We start from the raw sequence: 10,490 nt of genomic DNA on the forward strand, positions 1-10,490 counted from the left end.
ACAATAACTACTAACTAAAAATAGAAACTTCCTAACTATATCAACTAACTATTGATTACACCTTTCAATACCCTTCCTTAATCAAGACCACTACAAATGCATACAACAAAGTACATAACCTATTGTCTTCTATTCTAGTCAAAACAGAGGACTTTTCGCATGTTTCTCATCTTCTTGAATCTTTCCATTTTCAATCCTTTGGTTAGCACATCTGCAACCTGATCTTCTCTTGGATAGTGAATCAGCTTCACCTTCTCCTTCTCCACTTGATCTTTTAAAAAATGGAATCTTGTTTCAATGTGTTTGCATCTTCCATGGCTGACTGGATTCTTGGCTAAGTTAATTGATGATTTGTTGTCTACTCTTAGCTCAAACTTACCAAGTTCACCACACTTCTACTATGCTATCAAGGATGTCAACCATAGGCCTTCACATGCTACATTGCAGGCTGCTTATATACCCAGCCTCACATGTAGAAAGAGCCACCACATCTTGCTTTTTAGAACTCCATCACACAGGTGCACCAAATATGGAGAACACACACCTATAAGTGCTTTTTCTATCCTCCTTATCTCCAAACCAATCTGAGTCTAAGTAGCCAACAAAGCAAGATTCATTTACCTCTTTCTGATTAGGAAACAAAATTCCAAAATTCATAGTTCCCTTCAAATATCTCATTATCCTCTTGGCTGCAATCATGTAAGATTGCCTAGGATTGGCCATATGCCTGCTTATTACTCCTGCATCATAACTTATCTCAGGTCTGCTATGACAAATGAATCTAAGACAACCTACCATTTGCCTAAAGAGAGTTGGATCTACTGGGTTTTCAGCTTCTTTATCAATCAATCCAACCTTTCCTTCAACTGACACTACTATTGGTTTGCATTCAAGCATTTGAAATCTGCTTAGAACATCTTTGACATACTTCCTTTGATACATCAATAATCATTCTCGAGTCTTCTGAAATTCTATTCCAAAGAAGTAGGCCAATTCACCTAAATCATCAACATATAGGCAGAGTAGAGTTGTTTCTCCTGCACTTGACGAGTTCACATATAATCCATGCTCAACCTTGCATTTGATGAAACCAATAGACCTTAGGAATGAGTCTATTCTCCTATTCCAAGCTCTTGGAGCTTGTTTAAGCCCATAGAGAGCTTTATTCAATTTCAACACTTTTGTTTCATCATGAGTTATGTCAAAACCAGGAGGTTGTGTTATGTACACTTCTTTCTCAAGAGGCCCATTAAGGAAGACACTCTTGACATCAAGCTGCCATAATTTCCACCAAAACCAACTTGCCAAGGCTACAATTAACCTCACTGTTTCAAACCTTGCCATAGGTGCAAAGACATCAGTGTAATCATATCCTTCCTTTTGCATAAACTCCTTTGCAACCAAACTTGCCTTGTGTTTTGGGACACTGCCATCTGGCCTGAGTTTGACTTTATATACCCACTTTACAGGTATAGGTAATTTTCCTGCTGGTAGGTTAGCTTTTGTCCAGGTGTTGTTCTTTTAAATTGCCTTGAGCTCTTCTTCCATTACACTGAACCACACATCTTCCTCCATTGCTTATTGGAAAGTGATTGGTTCAGTTTCTCCCATAAGTGCAAGATGGATTAGACCACCCTCATCTGTAATTGCATCATCAGGAAATAACTCATATTCATTAAGTCTCATAGGTGGTTGTCTTACCCTTGTAGGTTTAGATACAATCCTTGTAGCATCTGTTCTTGAGGCTGAGTTAACTTCATCTACAACTTCATAATCATCTTGATATTCTAGTGCAGGAATTAAAGGCATAGTTTTCCTGTGCTCAACCCTTTTCTAAAGATCATTCCATGTACTCATCTCATCAACATACTCATCCCTGTTGAAGACCACTTGATTTGTCACATGATTTAATAGTTTGCATGATCCTGTTGGGTGATAACCAACAAAAATCATTAACTCACTCTTATCATCAAGTTTCTTTCTGACTTGATCTGGAATATGTTTGAAACATATTGAACCAAACACCTTCAAATGCTTCATTGATGACCCTCTTCCAATTCAAACTTCCTCAGGAACTTGGTTCTTTAATCTCTGAGTTGGGCATCTATTCAGAAGATAAGTGGTTGTGGTGATTGCTTCTCCCTATAGGTTATAAGGTAACCCTTTGCATCTCAGCATACACCTCACCATATTCATTACTATCATGTTTCTTCTTTCAGCAACACCATTGTGTTGAGGTGTGTAAGGAGCTGTCACCTCATGGGTTGTGCCTTGATCAACACAGAATTTCTCAAGCTCTCTTGATGTGAACTCTCCTCCTCCACCAGTTCTGAATATTTTCGTTTGTTTTCCTGATTGTCTTTCAGCCTCTGCTTTGAACCTCTTTAAGTGTTCAAACACTTCACTCTTGACCTTGATGAGATAGATCCACATTTTCTTGCTAAATTCATCAATGAAAGAAACAAAGTATTTGTTTCCTCCTAGTGAATTCACTTCAAAAGGTCCACACACATCAGATTAGACAATATGAAACAGTTCAGTAGCTCTATCTTGTGTGTACTTGCTAAAAGGGATTCTAGTTTGTTTATTGATTATGCAACTATCACATATTGGCAAGTGTGACTTTATTTCAGGCAAACTAGTGGCTAGATTTTCCAGGTTTAGTAACTTTAGATCTCTGAAATTTTGGTGGCCATACCTTAAGTGCCGAAGCCAAGATTCACCCATATTGGTTTCACCATTCAGGCATTGAGACTTCACTGCATCTAGTTTTACTTGGAACGTTTTGTTGATTGAGAGAAGTGCACTACGAACTCTTCTCTTCATGTTGTCATAAATCTCCAGGAAACCATTATGCAACTCCATATTGAACCCTTTCTCATGCAGTGACCAATATTGATGAGATTTGTTTTCATGTTAGGGGCAAACAACACATCATTTATGAATGCCTTTCTCCCATCTTGCATTCTTAATGGAATGTCTCCTATTCCTTCAGCCGTTACAACTCTATTGTCAAGAAACTTTACCTTATTTCTTCTAGTTGGATCAAAATCCACTAACCAATCCTTATGTCCAGTGATATGATTGGAACATCCTGAGTCAAGATACCATGTATCATTTCCAATTTTGTTGATAGTTGTAGTCATCATTAACTACACAGTCTCATTATCAAAGTCTTCACCATCTTCCTTGGCAAGATTTTCCTCAGGATCTTCCTTCCCTTGATGTTGGTTCTTGTTTGATGCATAACATTCAGCTGCAAAATGCCCTAGCTTGTCACAATTATAGCACCTGATTCTCTTCTTATCAGTCTTCCTTTTCCAGTTCTTGGATTTTTTTCCCATCATTCCTTCTGTTGAGTTGATCTTGGTGATAAAATCCCTTTCTTGGCCCACCTTTTGTATGCCAATTCTTGCTTTGACTCTTATTGAAATTTCTCACATAGAAACTTCCTCTCTTTGCTGATGTTTGAGTCTGCAAGGCTTGGTGTGAAGGCCTATCAACTAATCTTTCATTGAGTCTCTACTCATGAGCTTCAAGAGACCCTTGTAATTCTTCAATTCTTATCATTTTGACTCTCTCCGATTCTTCAATTGCCACTATTACATGATCAAATTTGGAGTCACAGTTCTTAACACTTTCTCAATAATTGCAGCATCCTTCATCTTTTCACCACAAGATTTCATTGCATTAACTTGAGTTATGATTCTTGTGAAGAAATCAGCAATTCTTTCTCCCTCATCCATTTGCATAAGCTCATACTGCCTCCTCATTATTTGTAGTCGATTTTTCTTCAGTTGTGCAACTCCTGCATAATGATTTTCTAATACATCCCAAGCCTCATTTGCTATCGCAGATCCTGCAATCTTCTCAAAGTGAGCATTGTTCATTGCCTGGTGTAGGAGACAGATTGCTTTGCAATCTCTCTTCTTGTTCTGTTTGTGAGCATTCCTTTGTGCTTTAGTTGCAGCTTCTTCCAACACTGGTAACCCTTCCTCAACAATATCGACAACTTCTTGGTAGCCAAAGATGACTTTCATTTGAATGCTCCATCGGGTCCAATTTTTTATATCAAGCACAGGGAGATTCGTGGCAAAATTCCCTATTACTTGAGCCATGAGTGTAGCGGAATGTTTTGATCTTTTTGTGCCTCTGATACTAGATGTTAAGGAAAGTAGAAGAAGAAGAAGAAGATTCAGAGTGAAGGAAAAGTTAGGAGACTTTTATAATTGAGTATGAAAAATGGATACATTGATTAACATGATATCAATCTCATTTATACAAGTTTCTATATTTTGCTAACTATTAATAACTACTAACTAAAATAGAAACTTCCTAACTATATCAACTAACTATTGATTAAACCTTTCGAAGATTATTTCTTTCAAACTTTTTAATGTAACATTGCTATATTACATGGTGCAATTATTTCCCTTAAAAACGTTATCAATTATTTATTTTATTTTTTATTGTATTATGTTTTTTTTGGCATTTTGATTTTCTCTCCAATATGTTTTAAAACCATCATCTAAATATTTTTCTCTTATATTATTATTACTCCATGAAACATCAATCAATACAAAAGAGGAATAACAAATAAATAGATATTAAAAATAGAATTCATTCAAAATTAGGTAAAACCATTACAGATATATGAAGAAAAATAAAAGAAATGTGAAATGTATATATTACATATTACATATTACATTTTGAGTTACATGATTCAGTGAAATTCTTTTCCATATCAATTATTTCTTTCCTTTTTACTGTCATGTTGTTAATACACTTGATTGAATGCAATTCTTTCCATTATAAAATAGAGTGGGGATCCACTTGCTCCAAGTGTAAGTTTAAAAAACTTACTCCTCATCCTAGCCATCAATTCTAGGGATATCCAATGATTTAACTCATTATAATTTGATTATAAAATAAGATCAATTTCAAAATACACATAATTATTATTTGATTCTAAAATACCTTTTAACATAAATAACTTAGAATTGAATACATAAAATTGAGAATTCAAAATACATATAAAATAAAATACAAAAATTGTATTTAAGTTATTATAACTCCGAGCGAAATAAAATATATTTATTAGACGTGATTACAAAATGAAATGATTACTTCATCATTTTTAATTCTAAGGAAATAATTACGTTATTAACAATAATATTTTATAACTCATTATTATTTTATTATAAAATAATATCAATTTCAAAATACGCATCGTTAATATTTGAGCCTATGATTACCTCATTATTTGTTATTTCATTATTATCCACTTCAATAGAATACTCATTATTTTTAGGATTTATATTCGCCCCATTTATTTAATAAATTAACTAATTCAAATGTCTCTCAGAGGGGACACAATTGCCACATTTTAGTCATAAGTGTGCAAATAGTTGCATTTGATTTTAGTTTTTTAATAATTGCACAACATATAAAATTAATTTCACCAAAAACACAAAGTATAAAACATAATACTTAAGATTAAGAAGAAGACCAAATATTAAGAGAAAATCATATTTTTAAATGAAATATAAAAATAAGAAAAAAATATAATAAACATGACTTGAGCTTGTTAAGTGTCAAAATTACCTTAATGCATAAGGTTAATTGAGCACTTTCTGATTCTAAATATTTACTTTATGTAATCATAATTAAGATTTTGATGGTAAATTATACAAATCCCATTTTCAAGTCCATCTATGTGTTTCAAGTCAAAAAAATGATGAATTGGGCCAAGAATGAGTCAAATTGGGCTAAGCATGCAAAAACATCAAACTAGCTCCACTATGTTAAGCATAGTGACGCTGTGCGTGGGACGCCACACTAAGCATGGAGGAAGCCAAACGAAAGGTCTGAATTGAATGGAGGTGCGCTCAGTGCACCATTACTGTGCTGAGCATAGGAGCCTAGATCCAGAAACATAAAAAGAGCATCAGGAGACTATTTTGAAGAGAGAGGATCATAGATTTGACCTAAGGAGTTAGGAACCGAATTTTCTTTAACTTTGTATTTTCTTAGTATGATTTCTAGTCTTCTTAGTGTGTAAGTTTATGTAAGTTTAATTTAGGATGTAAAGGTTAGGAAATAAGAATAATGAATGTATTTGATGTTCATGGAGAGATTGACACATCTCCATGAACTCAAATTCCGAATTCCGTTTTTATCGAGTTGCATATAAAAATACTTAATTAGATTCCTTCTTAGCTGAGAGTGATTTAATTATTCATTCATGTATTTTATAATTCAATTTAGAGTAAATTACACTGACACCCCATGAGTTTTAGCAAAATTACACAAGTCACCCGTCACTTTTTACACTCACACAAACCCTCTAGTTTTTATATTTTCATTACACTGGCCACCCATATACGAGAAATAAGTGTAATCTTTTAAACAAAAAATATGATAAATTCAATTAAGTAAAATAAAACATGGTATATTATGGAAACAAGTCCACATAATATGAGTCAATACCTCTTTATTTTTTTGGTTCGTTACGATATAGTATTAGAGCGATTTAAACAATATCTCTTTAGAATTATTGTTGCATTTTGTAACGAAAATAATAAAGATACATTGATTTGTATATTATTTGGACTTATCTCCATAATATATCATGTTTTATTTAACTTATTTCTCACGCAGGGGTGGTTAGCGTAATGAAAATATAAAAATTAGGGGGTGTTGTGTATGTGCAGAAAAGTGAGGGGTGGTTTATGTAATTTCACTAAAACTCAGAGGGTGTTAGTGTAATTTACTCTTCAATTTATGAATGAAGCGACATGATTTTTATGAATTATTCTTGATGTATTCTTAATGCTTACCATGTGTTTGACGAAATGCATAGTGTGATTTTGTGAAAAGAACCTTGATGTAAAATCTCAGTTCGATAGTTCAAAGCAAATAATTCATCTTTTATGCATAAAAATAGACGTAGTTGCATGTTTAATTTTTACGATGAATGCCTTTTCTCTTATGCTTACTAGACATAGATTTATTTTTGCATTGAAAACCCTCAAACTTGACAGTGTGTTACTAGACATAGAGACACATTTGATGGTTCATAAATCATAATTTTATCATGTTAGTTATTAGACATATATCTAATTTTTGTAAAGTGTTAGTATAGACCAATATATTGATGGCTAACAACATTGAGGGTGTGCATTAATCTCAACTCATTTGCATAGTTACTAGACAAAGAGGTTTGCATGTGTGTCATAATCGTTAATCTTGTGTTTAAGATTTAGGCTTTATTTCATAAGTAGTTAATTAGACTAAAGTATTAGTTCTTAGTGTAATTGAAGTCAAATATTGTACGAAATTATACATATGAATTCTAACACTTTTATTATTCAAAACTTTTCAACCAAAACAACAACCTTTTGAAAACCAACTTAAAATAGTAATTTGATCTTGAAATGCTGAGTTAGCAAGTCCTTGTGGATACGAAAACCTCTTACTTTCTATACTTGTTTGCGATAACTGATGTTGTATTTTTACACCTATTTACCAGTTAAGCAGAGTTTGAAAGAGAATTGATACATGTGCTTAATGAAACATAAAATTATGAAGATCATACTTGTGAAGTCAATCAATTAATTGATAATTAAAAGTAGGATGACATGCATATAAAAATGACAATGAGTTTGATTTTCTCATCGAAGAGTGAAGCAAATGTACAAAGAAAGAGAGCATAGAAAATGAGTTTTGAGAAGATAAGAAGTGTGTAGGACAATTGATCAAATTAAGGTGCGTATAAAGATTCTAAAACTGAAAATAAATTTTGAAGGAAATGTTTTTCTTAATCGTCCAATGCTTAATATCTTAGGAAAATATTTTTTAAAGTATAGTCAATGCTTCCATGACTAATTTATCTAAGGTTCATCATGTCCAAAAGATCAAGCGCGCCGAGTAATAATTACGTCAAATGACATGTTTATCCAAAGTTATATGCATCGAATGACAAACACACCTATTGACCATTGCCTCCAATAACTTTTAATGTTTTACTCCTTCAAATATGCATATTCTATATTCATCCAATCATTTGGATTTTTTTCAAATGCATGATTGATTTATATATGTGTGTATATAATGAGAATGTTTGTTAAGTTGTTTCAATAATTATTCTTGAATTCAATTCTATGTTTCTTGGTAAGAGAAACTTAGTACTCTTGGAACACAAAGCTTATACTCTAACCTCTTTATAGACAAAGGAGATTAAATATCAAAGAGATAAGAAAGGCAATAAAATAACTTATACTATGCAAAGTAATACTCCTTTAAATCAATTTATACCTAAGCGAACTTCGTAGAGAAGAAGTAATCAAATATAATGAATTCTGCACATTATACTTTGAAGCTTGTTTCATGACTCAATAAATTTCTTGTATTACATACTTCTGGATATGAGACTCAATGGAACACATTATATTTTTGTATACTTGGTTAAATGTTAGAGCATCGAGAGGCTTGATAGTGAAAAAATACTTAATGAGAATTAAAACATGAAAATGTTTAGTATAGAAAGAATACTTGCCTGAAGATGTGTTAAATACTTATAGCTATTTTAGAAATAATAGAAAATTCCTATGGGATAAGGGAATGAACATAGCTCTTGGTTAGATAAGAGTGAACTGAGATAAAGTCAATGTGTGTTTTTCAATCACTTATCTTATATTGATTTTGTTTATACTATCACTTTATATATTTCATCCTAAGTTTATGTAAACAATATAACACTTATACAACATCTTTCACTTGGATATCTATCACAAGTTTTTTCAGAAAAAGCTTAAGAGAAATTATGTTCTTACATATTTTCTAGAAAACAAGATCTAAGCATAATATTAACTTTAAAGTATTATTAAAAAGGATTCCAACATCATTATATTGGTGAGTGATTTTGCAAAAAGAAAGCGATGTACTTCCTTGAGGGAATTGAGTTTTCTAGAATAGAGTCTTGGTACGAAGCTTTTTAAGAAACTTAAATACATAGTAAAAAAACCATTCAATCAGAAAAGTGAATTGTACATAACCTTTGGTTAATGATGAACCAATATACTTCTTAGTGTGAATCTCTCTATAATATCTCTTTTATTTTTCTACAATTGTTCTTCAACATTTTGTTTATGTTAAATTTCTGAATTGTCATTTATAAAGGACAATATTTGTGTTTATACAACCTTCAGTTGAATATTTTGCTTATGTTCTCCAATACATGTTTACATGTCCTTTTGTTCATTGAACTTATTTTACTGTTTTATATTTGTATGGAAGTAAGTTTTTAACCCTAAACCCATGTTTACATGTCCTTTTGTTTATTGAACTTATTTTATTGTGTTATATTTGTATGGAAGTAATTTTTTAACTGCAATTCAATATCAATTTAATTTATTAACAAGGTGTTGGTCTAGTGGTGTAAGACCCCACTGGATCCCCGTGGTCGAATGTTCGATTCTTGGGAGCGACACTTGTTAGAAAGGGCAACCGCGAACCCCGAAATAAATTAATTTCTTACCCAAAAAGATAAGAATTACTCTTGGTAGTACAAAAAATAACAATCTACTTCTCTCTTTTATTAAGTTGGTATTGCAAATCCCATCAAACATCCCTCAAATCCCCAATTTAATAATTTTTAATTAAACTTTTCACTTTTCAAAGATCTATAACTTTCAAACCAGTGTATCAAATTGTGGACTGGACCGCATCACATGATGCGGTCGCAATCGTGTCATACCGCAATTGTAGTGTGATACCGATTCACAGTGATGTGACCGCAATAGGCCCAACGCAACCGCATCAGACTGCATTTGGACCGTGTCGGGCCGCAAGCAACCGTATTGGGCCGCATCAAACTTATCAATGTCAAAAATATATTTTTACTCACAAAATAATGCACACTGCAACTTAAAACATCAATGATGTAAAAACCGTACCGTACCAGCCGGTTCCACCTGAAAACTGGAGAAACGGACTCCTAACCGGTACGGTACAGATATTGAACCGACCAAGTATCAAAACCGGTCAAAAACCGGTGAACCGGGCAGTATTTGACTAAACCGATCGGTTTATACACATTTTTAAAAAAAAAACTTAAAAACTCATTACAAGGTGACCCATCTTTCCAACCATTCTTCAACACTACAAGGCACATGCTTCCAATGCATACTTAGATTACACCTTTTGGTTCCTATCATTCGTGTGTAATCTCAGTGACATTTGTGTAATCTTGGAGCACTATCTGAAGATAGGATTTAGTGCAAAAATATAATTTCGATATGAGACAACTTTGACTCCTTGGTGTTAAATGTTAAAACTCCAAATTTATTTGTTTTGTAGAGTGAGTTATGAACTTGTGTCATTTATTTATATTTTGCGGTTGTTAAGTGATACTTTTGGATTGATATATGTTTTGTAATTTAGACTTTGAATTTGTTAAAGACTTAAAGATGTTTGTTTATGTGAATTTT

At 32.7% G+C, this 10,490-nt stretch overlaps 1 protein-coding gene across 1 annotated transcript; it reads right to left on the reverse strand.

The window, feature by feature from the left end:
• Positions 511-942, reverse strand: LOC109358001 (uncharacterized mitochondrial protein AtMg00810-like). Its single transcript, XM_019602070.1, has one exon. The coding sequence runs from the start codon at positions 940-942 to the stop codon at positions 511-513; it is 432 nt and encodes a 143-aa protein (XP_019457615.1).

Source organism: Lupinus angustifolius, chromosome LG10, assembly GCF_001865875.1.
Source record: "Lupinus angustifolius cultivar Tanjil chromosome LG10, LupAngTanjil_v1.0, whole genome shotgun sequence".
Classification (NCBI taxonomy): domain Eukaryota; kingdom Viridiplantae; phylum Streptophyta; class Magnoliopsida; order Fabales; family Fabaceae; genus Lupinus; species Lupinus angustifolius.